The sequence below is a fragment of the Stegostoma tigrinum genome, chromosome 36 (assembly GCF_030684315.1).
Source record: "Stegostoma tigrinum isolate sSteTig4 chromosome 36, sSteTig4.hap1, whole genome shotgun sequence".
NCBI classification, from domain to species: Eukaryota; Metazoa; Chordata; class Chondrichthyes; order Orectolobiformes; family Stegostomatidae; genus Stegostoma; species Stegostoma tigrinum.
In genome coordinates this window covers 22064256-22080441 of record NC_081389.1, presented here as the reverse complement: position 1 = coordinate 22080441, position 16186 = coordinate 22064256, and the positions used below count along the sequence as shown (strand labels likewise).

The 16186-nt window shown below is 43.7% G+C and overlaps 1 protein-coding gene across 7 annotated transcripts in view; it reads right to left on the bottom strand.

Moving 5' to 3' along the window:
• LOC125446801 (creatine kinase U-type, mitochondrial-like) overlaps positions 1–16186 on the bottom strand; it is a 50265-nt gene that overhangs the window by 30791 nt on the left and 3288 nt on the right. Inside the window, exons 1-2 of one of the 7 annotated variants that reach the window (XM_048520634.2) lie at positions 10323–10456; positions 8810–8977 (exon numbers count right to left, since the gene is read on the bottom strand). In XM_048520634.2, the coding sequence (XP_048376591.1) occupies positions 8810–8955 (146 nt within the window). In that variant the 5' untranslated portion in view covers positions 8956–8977; positions 10323–10456. Of the gene's footprint in view, positions 1–8809; positions 8978–9212; positions 9549–9640; positions 9818–9963; positions 9984–10155; positions 10286–10322; positions 10457–16186 lie in introns of those variants that run through there. The other 6 variants (XM_048520631.2, XM_048520636.2, XM_048520635.1 and 3 more) reach the window with 6 other exon arrangements.

The following is a 16186-nucleotide window of genomic DNA, read 5'->3' as shown; positions in this document are numbered from 1 at the left end:
TTAGAATCTGCAGTGAAAAAAAAATTGTTTAAAGAGGTAGTTTTTGAGAAGTGTCTGGAATGAGGTATGAAGCCTTGCTAGACGACTAAGCTTGGAGAGTTGAACCTATGAGCACAACTGTGTCAATTACACCCTTCATTTGATATAAGTTCAGGTGAAATCACATTTCGGAGGTGACGTCTGAACCCAATCCCATCTCAACTGACACAGACATACACAGACCAAATGTCAAGTTGGTGGATGGTAAACAAGAGCAAAGCCCTCAGGAGATATTCCTCCTCACAGTCAATGGGAGCTGACAGACCACATGGGCAGTTACTGCAGACTGTATAAGCAGACAGCAGGATACACAGCAAGAAATGTAAGAACTGTATCTAAACTCTGATATCAACAGTTGCATTAATAAAGCTGCTACAGTTCTTATTTTTTACAATCATATTAGCTTGAGAAGAGTAGTTTGTGAACTTCATTATGTGAAGTTAGTTTCTTTAATTTAGTGAAGAAGATCAAAGTGCAGTAGCAGTTTTATCAAAAATACCACAGGATTGACAATGAATGTTTTAACTCGCCAAATATTTCCTACAGTATTGAATTAGCTTCCAGGGTACTTGATCAGTAAATCCAAAAGCTATTTTACCTGGAGGACTTGCCCAATGTTTACAGAAAGTTTCACTTGTCTGAATCTTAGGCTTCTGTACAGCCACAGGTAGACATTAGATCTATGTTTGGCACTATGCCTGAGCCACAGCTTGTGGACTCAAGCCCTACTCCAAGTGCTTAAGCATCATAATCTAGGGTGACACTGCCTGAGCAGTACTGAGAGAGTGCTATACCGTCAGAGGTATGATCTTTCAAATTAGGACTTAAATTCTCTTTGATCCTTCATATTATGTATTCAGTACATACAACATTCATTCCCTTCACAAGTATAATAGCTGAATCATTAAATCTTCATATTTTCTATGCAATTTTAATGTGGCAATGAGGATTTTGTTTCTCATTTCTTTGCAGATACAATGCTCTAGTTTGCACAAATCCATCCAATAACTGTGTCCTCTTTTATTTTCTGATTTTACTTTAAAGCTTAGTTGTAATCAAAGCCTCGCATCTCTTCTGCTATTGAAACTGACAAAATATTTTTCCTTTTGTTTAACAAATACCTTGTTTCTCTCTAGCAATGTTTACCTAAGGCACAAAAATGTCTGTCCAAGATTTCCATCTTGTTCACATTATTTGGAATTTGGAATGGGACGATTTTCAAATCTTGGACTAAATACTAAAATAGTTTATGATTTGGCAGATAATCATTTGCTTTCCTTTCATCTTTCAAGATTGCTGTTGCAATATTTCTTGTCTCTGTTTTACTTGTCCTGCTATCACTCTTGCGCTGGACTTTACTCACCTGTTGATGACAAAATTTAAATAAGGTATCTTGCACTTTTTATCTTTAGCACATCTCACTGTAATGAAATTAATTGTTGACTCTTAACTGCCATCTGAAATGGTCTAGCAAACCAATCAGTTTAATCAGTCACCACAAAGAAATGAAACCAGATGGACACTTGGTATTGACCCAGGCACAGGAAAAGGCACAAACAGTCCTGTCGACTCTGCAAAGCCATCCTTGCTAATATCTGGGGGCTCGTGCCAAAACTGGGAGAGCCGTCTCAGACAAACAACAGCCTGGCATAGTCATACTCACAGAATCATACTTTACAACCAATATACCAGACATCACCATCCCTGGATATGCCCTGTACTGCTGCCGGGACTGACCCAATTAGGGCATCAGCACAGTGGGATACAATTGAAAGGGAGTTGCCCAAGGAATCCTCTACATGGACCCCATGAAGTCTTGTGGATTCAGGTTAAACATCAGTAAGGAAACCTCCAGATGATTACCACATATTGTCCTCCCTTGGCTGATGAATCAATACTCCTTCATGTTGAACAAAACTTGGAAGAATCACTGAGGATGGCAAGGGCAGAAAATGTACTCTGGGTGGGGAATTTTGATGTCCACCACTAAGAGTGGCTTGGCAGCAACAAGACTGATTGAGCTGGTTAGCTCCTAAAGCACATCTAAAGAATGATTAACATAAGGAATGGACTAGGTGCAATTTTTAAAGTGCACCCAGGAGACTTTTTGTGCAAGTACGTAGATAGTCCAACTAGAGATGGGACAGTTCTAGAGCTAATCCTTGGGAATGAAGCAATCAAGTGGTTGAAGTGTCATTGGGTGAGCATTTTGGAGATAGCGATCATAACTCTCTGAGTTTCAAAGTCCTTATGGAAATGGATAAGAATAGAGCAGAAGTTAAGGTCTAAATTTGGGGAAAACCTATCTCAGTATCATAATATCTAATACTTCGCTGGCCGTAGGTGAAATGCCAGATGACTGGAGGATTGCTAATGTGGTTCCTTTGTTCAAGAAGGGCAGCAGGAAGCCAGATAATTACAAACCCATTCGTCTGATGTCAGTGGTGGGGAAATTAAGAAAAGTTCTGAAGGACAGCATCGGTTAATACTTGGAAAGGCAGGGATTGATCAGGGATAGTGTACATGGATTTGTTAGAGGGAAATCCTGTCTGACTAATTGGAGTTTTTAAAAAGGTGACTAAATACATTGATGAGGGTAATGCATCCAATACATAGACATCAATCTCAGTTACAGGGAGAGACTAGGTAGGCTGCGTTTACTTCCCCTGGAGCAGAGGGGAGGGGGCATCTGATTGACGTATACAAAATTGTGAGTGTCATAGACACGGTAGATTATGAGAATCTCTTCCCCATTCCAGATGTATCCAAGACCAGAGGGCATATGTTTAAAGTGAGGAGCAAGTGCTTCACTGAAGATGTGAGACAAATATTTATCACCCAGAGGGTGGTACAATGGGCTGAGACAATCAGATCTAAGCTCTGCAGTCCTGCCACATCCAGTTGTGAATGGTATTGGACAATTAAACAACTTGCTGGAAGGGGAGGAGGATCCATAAATATCCCCATCCTCAACGATGGAAGTGCCCAACACATCAGTACAAAAGATAAGTCTGAATCTTTTGCAACAATCTGCAGTCAGTCCATTCGTCTCAGCTTCTTCCGGTGATACTCAGCAACATAGATGCAAGTCTTCGACCAATTTGCTTCACTCCACATAATATTAAGGAATGACTGAAAGGCACTTGTTTCTGCAAAGGCCCAGAAAACATTCCAGCTATAATACTGCAGACATGTGCTCCAGGAATTGCTGGCCAGCTCTTCCAGTACAGTTGCCACACTGGCATCTGACAATGCAGAAAATTTCCCCATGAAGTCCCGTACGCAAAAATGCAGGACAAATTCAGCCTGGCCAATTACCGCTCTGCCAGCCTACTCTTGATCATCGGTAAAGTGATGGAAGGTGTCATCACTGGTGCTATCAAGTAGCATCTGCTCTAGAATAACCTGCTCAGTGACACCCAGCTTGGGTTCTGCCAGGGCGCAAGCATGGACAAAAAGGCTGAATCCCAGTGGTGAGGTGAGAATGACAACCCTTGATATGAAGGCCACATTTGACCTAATAAGAGACCTAGTGGGGCAAAATCCCCACTGGTTGGTGTCACACCTGGCATGTAGGAAGATGGCTATGGTTGTCGGAGATCAGTCATCACAGCTCCAGGACATCTCTGCAAGAGTTCCTCGGGGTAGTGTTCTAGGCCTAACCATCTTCAGCTGCTTCATTAATGACCTTCCCTCCACCATAAGTTCAGAAGTGTGGATGTTTACCAATGATTGGACAATGTTGTGCATCTTTCACAGTGCTCAGATACTGAAGCAGTCACTGTCAAATTCAAAAAGACCTGAACAACACCAGCTGACAAGTGACACATAACATTTGCACCACAAATGCCAGGCAGTAACCATCTCCAACAGGAGACAATCTAGCCACTGTCCCTTGACATTCAATGGCATTACCATCACTGAAGTTCACACTATCAACATCTTGGGGTTACTATTGATCAGAAACTCAACTGGATACATGATATAAATACAGAGCAAGTAAGAGGCTAGGTATACCACAATGAGTAATTCACCTCCTGATTCCTTAAAGCCTGTCTACCATCTGTAAGGCACTATTCAGAAGTACGACGGAATACTCCCCAGTCACCTGAATGGGTGCAGTTCCAACAACACTCAAGGAGCTTAACACCATCCAAGACAAAGCAGCCCCCTTCATTGGCACCAAATCCACTCCACCCACCACTGATGCTCAGTACCATCTATAAGATGCACTGCAAAAATTTAACCAAGATCCTTAGACAACAACTTCCAACCCCACAGCCACTTCCATCTGGAAGGCCAAGGGCAGCAGATACCTTGCAAGTGCTCCTCCAAGACACTAGTCATCCTGACTTAGAAAAATATCATTGTCCCTTCACTGTCAAAATCCTTGAAATATTCTCCCAAGCGCGGGAGCCGTGGTTTACGAAGGAGGTGGAATCTCTGGTCAAGAGCAAGAAGAAGGCTTATGTTAGGATGAGATGTGAAGGCTCAGTTAGGGCGCTTGAGGGCTACGAGGTAGCCAGGAAAGACCTAAAGAGAGAGCATAGAAGAGCCAGGAGGAGACATGAGAAGTTTTTGGCGGATGGGATCAGGGTAAACCCTAAGGCTTTCTATAGGTATTTAAGGAATAAAAGAATGATGAAAGTAAGATTAGGGCCAATCAAGGATAGTAGTGGCAAGTTGTGTGTGGAGTCAGAGGAGATAGGGGAAGCGCTAAATGAATATTTATCGACAGTATTCACTCTAGAAAACGACAATGTTGTCGAGGAGAATACTGAGATACAGGCTACTAGACTAGGTGGGATTGAGGTTCACAAGGAAGAGGTATTAGAAATCCTACAGAGTGTGAAGATAGATAAGTCCCCTGGGCTGGGTGGGATTTATCCTAGGATCCTCTGGGAAGCCAGGGAGGAGATTGCTGAGCCTTTGGCATTGATCTTTAACTCGTCATTGTCTACAGGAATAGTGCCAGACGACTGGAGGATAGCAAATGTGGTTCCCCTGTTCAAGAAGGGGAGTAGAGACAACCCTGGTAATTATAGACCAGTGAGCCTTACCTCAGTTGTTGGTAAATTGTTGGAAAAGGTTATAAGGGATAGGATTTATAATCATCTAGAAAAGAATAAATTGATTAGGGATAGTCAGCACGGTTTTGTGAAGGGAAGGTCGTGCCTCACAAACCTTATTGAGTTCTTTGAGAAGATGACCAAACAGGTAGATGAGAGTAAACCGGTTGATGTGGTGTATATGGATTTCAGCAAGGCGTTCGATAACGTTCCCCACAGTAGGCTATTGTACAAAATGCAGAGGAATGGAATTGTGGGAGATATAGCAGTTTGGATCGGAAATTGGCTTGCTGAAAGAAGACAGAGGGTGGTAGTTGATGGGAAATGTTCATCCTGGAGACCAGTTACTAGTGGTGTACTGCAAGGGTCGGTGTTGGGTCCACTGCTATTTGTCATTTTTATAAATGACCTGGATGAGGGCGTAAAGGATGGGTTAGTAAATTTGCAGACGACAATAAGGTCGGTGGAGTTGTGGATAGTGACGAAGGATGCTGTAGGTTGCAGAGAGACATAGATAAGCTGCAGAGCTAGGCTGAGAGGTGGCAAATGGAGTTTAATGCAGACAAGTGTGAGGTGATGCACTTTGGTAGGAGTAACGAGAAGGCAAAGTACTGGGCTAATGGTAAGATTCTTAGTAGTGTAGATGAGCAGAGAGATCTTGGTGTCCATGTACACAGATCCTTGAAAGTTGCCACCCAGGATGACAGGGCTGTTAAGAAGGCATGCAGTGTTTTAGCTTTTATTAATAGAGGGATCGAGTTCCAGAACCAAGAGGTTATGCTGCAGCTGTACAAAACTCTGGGTGCGGCCGCACTTGGAGTATTGCGTACAGTTCTGGTCACCGCATTATAAGAAGGATGTGGAAGCTTTGGAAAGGGTGCAGAGGAGATTTACTAGGATGTTGCCTGGTTGGAGGGAAGGTCTTACAAGGAAAGGCTGAGGGACTTGAGGCTGTTTTTATTAGAGAGAAGAAGGTTGAGAGGTGACTTAATTGAGACATATAAGATTATCAGAGGGTTAGATAGGGTGGATAGGGAGACCCTTTTTCCTAGGATGGTGACGGCGAGCACGAGGGGGCATAGCTTTAAATTGAGGGGTGAAAGATATAGGACAGATGTCAGAGGTAGTTTCTTTACTTGGAGAGTAGTAAGGGAATGGAACGCTTTGCCTGCAATGGTAGTAGATTTGCCAACTTTAAGTACATTTAAGTCGTCATTGGATATACATATGGACGTACATGGAATAGTGTAGGTTAGATGGGCTTGAGATCGGTATGACAGGTCGGCACAACATTGAGGGCCAAAGGGCCTGTACTGTGCTGTAATGTTCTATGTTCTAAGTCTAAGCCTACACATTGTGGACCTACCTACAGCATGTGGGCTGCAGTGGTTCAGAGAAGCAGCTCACCACCACCTTCTTAAGGGGCAACTAGGGAAAAGCAATAGATGCTGGTCAGATGCCCATGTCCCACGAAAGAAGGAAAAAACAAATGATTGTTTTGCTATTTCCCATTCTACCTCCCTCACCTGCTTATTCATAGAAAACTAACACGTGGTGCCACCTGACTGTACTACTCCTTATTTTATCTCATCCCCTTCACTGAGGGGCTATACTGAGAATCTTGCTACTTTAACTGGGATTTACACATATACAATTAAATTAAGCAGAGTCAAATAATATTGAATAACATATTGATGTCTGGATGACCAACAGTCAATCTCAATAATTGACTTATCAACAAGCCATGACCTGTGACTACATCCTCTAAATGCTGAATGACTTACACCCTGCCTGAGTTTACCGTAGATTTTAGGAAATGCATGCCTGATTAAGACACAGATTGATATCAAATGATCGATATACATTCAACAAAGCATCAGCAGTAGGTCACTCAGTCAGTTGAGCCTGACCTATGGCTAGTCAAATATTTCAATGCCTTTTACCCACACTTTCCCATACCCTTTATGTCATTGGGTAATCAGAAATCTATGAGCCTCTAAACATTCCCAAAAACTGAGCTTCCACCCTTCTCTACTTATAGAGAATTCTAAAGGTTCACAGCCTTCTGAGTCAAAAAATTTACCTTCATCTCAGTCCTAAATAGCATTCCTCTAATTTTTAAGTGGTGCCATCTGGTTCTAGACTCCCCAACCAGGAAAAAAAACTTACTCCTATCTACCCAATATGTCTGTTAGCATAGTTTGGGAGGTCTCCTCTCTCATTCTTCAAAACAGTAGAGAAGAACACTAGCTTCTTGTCCACAGCATTCATTCCAGAATCTATAGAATTTTGTAAGATTACCACAAATACATTATCTCTATAGCTGACTCCTTCCACATTTTGGAATATCACACAAATGGAGGCATAGGTTGAATGGCATTTCTGCTGCTATCTGATATCAAGGGTTCTAAAAATCAACTTTGGATTTGATAACATAAACATGAGGCTGTGAAATTTCACATGTATTATGAAAGAAAACACTTCAAAATGTAATTACAGACAGCATCCTGTGAATTCTATGTTTTGGAGAGGCTTGTGAACAATGTTATCACTGTCATGAGAGACCTGTAGGTGTTTCATTAATAATGGGAATCATCAGAAAATGCCAACCAATTGCAGTGAACTAATTGCTATATGCCCAATACTGAATGGCTCTGCATGATAAATAATCCCTGGAACAATATAGCACCTTGCTCAATTTTCTACATCTGACTGACAATTACGGTTGGTGATTTAGCCCGGGTTGCAGGGTTTAATACCAAGTTAATGCTGGCTAGGCCACAGATGTCAGATTTAAACAAGTTGATTTGTAAGGAAACAGACGGCCAGAAAGTTAATAATCGACATTTGATTTTCAACTCAGTGAAGTTTATCTTCCATGCTCTTTCTGACGCCCAACTAGACTTCCAGAATATAAAATTCCAGTCCTCCTTTGCATTAATTTATTAATGCCCAAGGCTACTCGATGCCCTGCTGTTACTCAGCTCTGCCCGAAACGCAGGCGGCCTCCGATCTACATCAACCGTGAGATGTTAAGGCAGAGCTCTGGGACAGTCCTCCTAACAACGAATTGTCAGCACCCACTAAATAAAGAATAATCCGGTGAGCTAAATCTACCGCCAGGATTTCTATTATATTTTTAAAAAAGCTTTAATTCAGAAGTCAGCAATGGCCAATGTTAAAAGAGTTTTTCTGCATAGAACTGGTGTAGCTAAACTCTGAACAGACAGATTCCTGGACAACGTTTGGGAAACGGTTAAACATGGCTGAGTGCAGCTGACACATAACCTAGAGGGCCAACTCAGAAAGTTCCCGCTGATGTAACCAGGTAAAGATGCTGCGTGTTCCCCCCCCACCACCCCCACAAAGTTAAATCCCCAGGGAGGGCCTGCAGTGTCTGGGTGAAGAAAGGGGGGGTGGACAGTAGGTTGGCGCAGGCTGGTTTACCGCATTGCTTGGTTGACCTTGAGGTCACCTGCTTCAGTTAAGTATGCAGCAAGCAGACAGTTTGCAACGACATAGCACTGACCAGAAACTCCTTTCCCCCATCGAACATCGAGCCAGAAGAAATTATTTTGCCAACAACTTGTTGGCATGACTTCGAATAATCAATTGATTCATTCTTTTGCAAGCTCCAGCATTTCCTGCACCCCTCCCCACCCCACCCCGAGATGATTGCAGTTGCTTTCGGTCGTTCTTACCTGGGGGGGTACATCTTCTTCTGTTTGCTCCCCGCTTTCACATAATCCCTGGAGAGCAGGAACCCGGCCAGGGAGCCGGCCCCCACCAGCGTGAGGATGCCCCTGGTCTTCCTGCTGGCCAAGAACCGGGACATTGTGCTGGCCATTTTCAGAGCGAGCCCTAAGAGCCTGCGGAGAGAACGGCAGCGAGAGGATTGAGGGCAGAAGGACGGAACGTGATGTGAATCCCGAAGCAGGCGAAGTGAGCGCCAGGCCGCCGATAGCGGCGTGCGCACTCTGCCGCAGTGAACGCATTCCTCAAACTCTCCCCAACCGAAGCGGCTGGCACTGCCACTGAATGCCAGCCTCAGCACACGCACACCCCCATATCCCAGATACACCACGTCAAAGAACTCTTTCTTACTCGGTTCGACGCTACTATGTCCTGAGCTCGCCTTTCGTGCGCATTTATTAAGCGAGTGTAACTTGCCTCTTTTCACACACTAATCCTCTCGGTTAACCCCTCTCTCACTGACGAGCTCCCAACTAGCCGCAGAGATCAATGCCATCGCATTTCCCCACCCTCTTATGCACGTAATAAGTTATTGTCAGCGGAATGGTGTTTGCGCACTTAGAACCCGTTAATCTGAATACATTGGTCTATTTGCTGGGTGGGTGCTACTCAAAGTACATTCCCTCAAAAGGGGCTCCGTGCACCGGCTGCCGGAGGTTTGGGGGAAACTCGGTGAAGGCTCTCTCCTGCCCAGCTTTCAGAACCGCCGCCGCTGGATAGCTCCCAGCGTCTGGCCGCGGAGGCTCGGACGCCAGTTTGATGATCGATTGGGGGTTTACTCAAGAATGCTGTGTGTCCGGGCTGTTCTCAGTCCTCAGACCCAAGATCAGAAATTGCTGGAAAGGCTCAGCAGGTCTGGCAGCATCTGTAGAGAGAAATCGCAGTTAACGTTTCGGATCGAGTGACCCCTCCTCAGAACCGTTTATCTCCGATTTACAGCGTCGTTCATGTTTTTGTATTCTCAATCCTGCTAGTCTCAGCCCTCCTCCACCACCGACCCCCCCCCCCACACACACACATATCCTAGACACTCCCAAAACCAATCCTAACACTAAACCGACTCAAATCATATAACGGCGAGGCGGTGCACCGTCCAACTAACGGCAGGCGATTTCTTCAATTAGCAACCGTTCTATCTCCTCCAGATACAATACAGCAATGCACAGAAGTGACTGCCCCCAACATGCTCTGCCGTTAACCCCCAGACCTCCCCTTACGGGCAACACAGGCAGAGTCAGGATAAAATGTAGGATAACACGCCAGCCGCCATCAATCCCAAAATGTTACACCTCACCAGCACGCTCTCCGCCTGCATGCATCGGTGCTGCTGCCCTTCATTCTCTGTACAACATGGGCCCTGATATCCAATCGTCCCCTTCAACAGACACGAATCTCTCCAGCTAATCAAAGCTCTGCAAATATACAATAGTGATTCCCCCTCACAAAAGCCACATTATTTACCCGAACCCTCTCTCCTTCCGAACGTCCTACACCACCCGTGTCCCTCCACTTCAATTTTGTTTTGTGCCACTACTTCCTCCCGAACACAGCCCTTCCCCTGCCCCCCAGCCGTGTCTCCATCGCCGAATGCAGAATTCTTCTCACTCAGAGAGTGTTGGGAATGTGGATTACACCGCTTTACGCAGTAGTTGAGGCAGACAGCAGAGGTATACTTCGGGGAATTGTAGATAAACATATGAAAGAGAAAGAAATAGGAGGAGGTACTGGTGAAGTTTGGTGAAATAGGCTGGGAGGAGGCCGATGTGGGGCAATGACACAGCATCGACCATTCAGGCTGAATGGCGTTTTCTACCTTGTAGATTTTATGTAATTTTATGAAACCTAATAGCAGACGAAACACAGGTCTCCCTTCATCATCCATTATATAACAGTTAAATACCAACATTGAAATCCCTCAATCCAAATGCAATACAAAATGAAAACATGATTCATTCAGACTTAATGCTTATCCCATTTCAGAACACATTCACCCAGAGCCATTCAATGACTTTCTCTCTCTGTCCAGCTCTACTGTGGGATGCAAAAATCCCCTAATCCAAACATGATAGCTCTTAGTTGCAAACTATTCCTGCTAAATAATGACAGACCAATTAGTCCATTCCACAACCACTTTCCACCTTGCCAGTATTCCCATTATTTAATCATTGCATAACACATCCATTGTCTAACACACTCTACAGTTTAAAACAACAACCATTCACATTTGTAGTGCCTTTCACCTAACAAACCCTCGCAAATTAAGTGAGTGAGAGGCTTTGCCAAAGAGACAGGGGAGAAAGAGCATTAAAGATGGGAAGAGGATTAGGGAGGGAATTCCTAAATCTGGATCCAGGCAACTGAAAGTGTATTCATCATTAGTGGAGGGATTATAATCAGGAATGTTTGTGTGGCCAGATTTTGAGGAGTGCAGAGATCTTATAGGGTTGTTGAGCGAGAAGAGTTTACAGAGAAAGGGAAGCGGAAATATGATGGAGATATTTGAAAATAAGGATGAAAATTTTAAAATCAAGATGCTAATTCAGGAGACATTGTAGGTCAGTGAGCTTTGGGGTGATGAGTAAACATGATCTGCTCATCCAGTGTTGATGATGGGCATGCAATCCTGGGGTGTGGATGGGCTAACAGAAGTGTGGCGATGCAATGCTGGATGTCATCAGTGTGCAGTTGCAAACTGACATGCTTTCTATACTCTATTTTCTGAAGAAGGGTCCCAAACGAAAATGCTAGCTTTCCTACTCCTCTGATGCTGCTTAGGCTGCTGTTTTTTCCAGGTCTGCACCTTGTTGTCTCATGCTTTCTATAGTTGTCTCTGAGAGACAGCACGTAGATGGAACCTAAGAGTGAGCTAAGGATTGCACTGTGGGTAACACCAGAGGTGATGGTGCAGGAATGGAAAGAAGAGACGCTGCCAGTGATTCTCTGGCTATGGTTAACTAGTTAAGAAGGGAACCAGGTGAATTCAGTCCCACTCAGTGGGATGACAATGGAGAGGAGTTGGAGGAGCATGGTGTGGTCAGTCACGATAAAGCCTACAAAAGGATGAGGAAGAATAGTTTACCTTTGTCATAGTTACATGGGATGGCATAAGATATGACTCTGATAGTATTTAAGTATGCTCAGTATTTAAGTAAGGCTTGAGCGTGACTCACCGTTAGCTCTCTTTAGTTAAATTTTGGGGTAAATGGCAGCATCATGGTATTGTCACTGGATAGCGCTTGAGGGACATAGGTTTAAATCTCACTGCGGCAGCTGGTGGAATTTACGATCAATTCATTTAAAAAATTGAATTAAAAGGCAGTATCAGTAATAGATGAAGCCATCATTGATTATTGCAAAAAAATCCCCCATCTGATTCACTAATACCCTTTAGGGAGGGAAATCTGTGTCCTTACTGGGTCTGGCCTACATGAGTCTCTGATCCCGTTGCAACGTGGTTGCCACTTAACGGTCCTCTGAAATGGCTGAGAAAGCCACTTAGTTTAAAATGATTAAGGATGGGCAAAGAATGCTGGACTCGCCACCGTGGTCATATCCCATGGGAGAATAAAAAATAAAGCCTATTCAAGCTTGCACTGACCCTCCTATTCCATGATCCTGAATTTTCTTAACTAAACTTTTGTGCGGTAATTTGTTATATGCTTTCTTGAACTCTAGGCATGCGATATCCATTGCATTTGCTTCATCGCCTCCATGTTAATTGATTACAAATTTAATCAGGTTAGTTAAACACAACCTGTCTTACACATCCATGCTGGCTGTTCTTCATTAACTTGAACTGTTCCAAGTGACTGTGGATATTTCCTTGATTATTGCTCCCAAAGCCTTACTCTGCACTGCTGTTTGAGAAATTAATACTACCTACAGGTGACATGATAATTAATGAAGTTGCTGCTTTCTTTCCAACAATGTTAATGTATCCAGCCTAAATATTTCCAGTTGAATTCTTCAATGTCTCTCAATGACTGGAAGCTAAAGTGAATGCTTTTGTTTTAAGATTTTTTGCAATGTTCAAAGCACTTTTTGTAACTTTTGATGCATAGTTATTCTGCTTAATTTATCTATATTCTATGAGACCCACCTTGTTGACCTCATTCTAATTACTACATTCCTTTCCCTCTGAGTCCAAGGACATAGGCCGGTTTTTTTGTTGTATTTCCTCCTGGGCGTTTCAGTCCCGGATCAGGTTCTTCCAAATCTGCCTACTGCATTCTTACACTTGCTTAATAATTAGACATTAAATTGAAAAAGATAATTGTCACAGGAAAACTAAAGAAAAGCACTATTCCAAGGCCTGTTTGTAGTTTCATTTAATAAGTACAATCATAAGTACAATAAATTGTTCACGGGTTTTTGTAATATTTGCGTCTTTATTTTTCTTATTGCCATGGCTCAGTGAGTTGCACATTTGCCTCTACATTAGAAGAATGTGGGTTCAAGTCTCACCCTTAGATGCCAGTATCCATCAACAAGTCACCCTTTATTTATACTCAGAATTGATAGAAGAAAGAACTAGGATGGAATGTTGAAGAGTGTTGGGGGTGTGGGACATTTAGAGGGGGATCTCACCGGAGAATATGAATCTGGCTGGAATAATAGACACAGTGCAGGAGAAACTCACTATAAGGCAGTGAATTTGCACTTATCCTTAATTCATAGATTCACAAAATGGTAGAGGAGACTAATTGGTGCAGTGTCTTCTATTTCCCAACTGGACTTCAATTCGACCCAGGTTCTGGGAGGGAAATTTCTGGTACCTGCAAGAGTATGGAAGTTGGGATTCCAGCGAAGGGAAACATTCTCAATATTTGCAGTCAAGCTGATAACAAGAGCCGCACTCAGTTTCTATTTGCCCCCTTACTCTGGGCGAAGTAACTCCACAGAGGCTAGTATCCCATCACCAAGTATTTACATGTGGCACATTCTTGACACTGATGCCGCTCCCTCAGATCCAGCTCTCATGGTGAGCAGAACCTCGGATACTCCTGTTTATACCTGTTGGCCAGGGCTCCCTGATTAGACCAGGCTATGGTCCCAATCAGGGAATATTCTATGAGATCCACCTTGTTGACCTCATTCTAATTACTACATTCCTTTCCCCCTGAGTCCAAGGACACAGGCCGGTTTTTTTGTTGTATTTCCTCCTGGGCGTTTCAGTCCCGGATCAGGTTCTTCCAAATCTGCCTCTGACTCGGGCAATAGAGTAATGCACAGTAGCTTGTCTCTTGCGGCTGGAGCATATCAGAAGAAATTCATTCTGTGCATCAGGTAGAAGAGACATTGAAATGGTGCATCTGCCATGTCTATCTGTTCCAAGGTATCTTCAATGCTTGACAGAGAGGGAGAATGTATGGGTTCTGAAACAGTCAGACAGGCTGTTGAGGAGCTGGATACATTTTGCCCCCGCACTGTTTGTGAGTTTGTAGCTTTCTATGTGCTTATTCAGGACTGCTGCACCTACCCGACTGGACATGGCCTCGCATTAACCATGCCCCTTACCCATGCAGGGCCATCCCCATGGCTCCTACACCAAATTTCATCCTCTGAATCAAACAATCTCTTTTGCTGAGCAGAGTCTTGTGTCTAGCACTGGTGTTCGTGATCCTGCTTCACTCTCCCTGTATGCCCAGGAATATCAGATCTAACCTCTTCTCCCAGTATCAACTCTGATTGAGCTATCTCTGTAGTTTCATGAAGGGTGGTTCTTTAACCAAATAGGAATTGAGACGGTTTGTATCTAATGAAGCTCTAGGCTGTTTCTTTAAGATTGTCTTCAAAGTTTGGACTGCTCTTTCTATTGGACGATAGATGGTATGGATCTGTGTTTATGTGTTGAAAACCATTTGACTTTAGGAAATACTCAAATTCCCTGTGGGTAAATGATGGCCTATTCTCTGTAATCAATGCTTTTGTTGCAAAAAATGCATGCAGTTTTTCTGTAATTATTCCCATGTTTGATAAATGAACGATATGCACATCCAACCACTTTGAGTGGGCATCCACAATGACTAAGAACATTGAGTCCATGAAAGAACCTGCATCGTTGATGTATAACTGAGTCCAGGGTTTACCCAACCATTCTCATGGAGCTGCTAGCAGGAATTTTTGTCCTTGTTGGTGCCGTGGGCACTGCCCCACCAATACAGCTATGTCCACATCGAATGTGGGCCTGCAGACATAGTTTCTCACCAATACCTTCATTTTGGAAACCCCTGGATGACCCTGGTGGAGTTCAGCCAGTACCTGGCAGTGGCCTTTGCTTGGGACAATCTCTCTTTCTCTCCCTAATAATATGTTGTCCTCTACTGTGATCTGGTCTCTCTGGGTCCAGAAGGGTTTCAGCTCTGGTTGTGATGGCCCTTTGGTTTCCCCCATCCACCACCAGCTGTTTCAGTTTTGCCAGGACCAGGTCTTTCTGTGTCCAAAGATGGATATTGTAGCTGTGACTGCAAGTGTGACCAGAAAATTTAAGTATCCATTATGGACTCTTCCAGTGTTGGCACCACCGGTGGCATGTCTGTCAGCAGGAGGTGACCCATACATCCACATTTGCGACTTGGCCTCCCAGACAAAGTTCCAACTTTTTAACTGTAAGCATTAATTATTTTAGAGCCCGCTACTGAATTGGCCTGAAGCAATGGGCAGCACAGCCTTGTCCACTTTAAGTAGATCTATCAGGGGTTTGTGGACCATTATCATTACAAATTTACACCCATACGGGCATTGGTGGCCAAACCATTCTTCTCTATCTCAATGTATTTACATTAGCTGAAGTCTTGGAAGCATATGCTATTGGGCATTCCTCTCCATTGAACCACCTGTAAGCTAACCCTAACCCTGACACCGTATGGGGAGGCATCGCATGTCGATACCAGATCTTGCATGGGATCATAATATAGTAATGCTTTAGAGGATGATAGCTGTTTCTTCACTTGCCCAAAAGCTATGCAAACTTTTCCAAGGCTGACCCTTTTTTTTAAGGAGTTGAAGCAAAATGCCAGGATGGAGGCCGGCTGATGTATGAACCTTCTGTAATCATTCACCAGCCCAAGGAGATACCTAAGCTCTGGTATAAACAAGGGATCCAGGGCACCTTCGATCACCTTCACTTTATTTTCCAATGAGTGTATTCCAGTCATGTCAACTCTATAGCCCAAGTAGATGCTTGGATGGCTTTCCCTTCTAAAGTAATGTCTAAGAACTGTGTCCAAATTCTCTCCTGAGGTGCATATCATCTAAATAAATGGTGGCCTGGGATAGACCGTGTAAAATGTTCTCCATCGTCCACTGAAAAACTGCACAGGCTG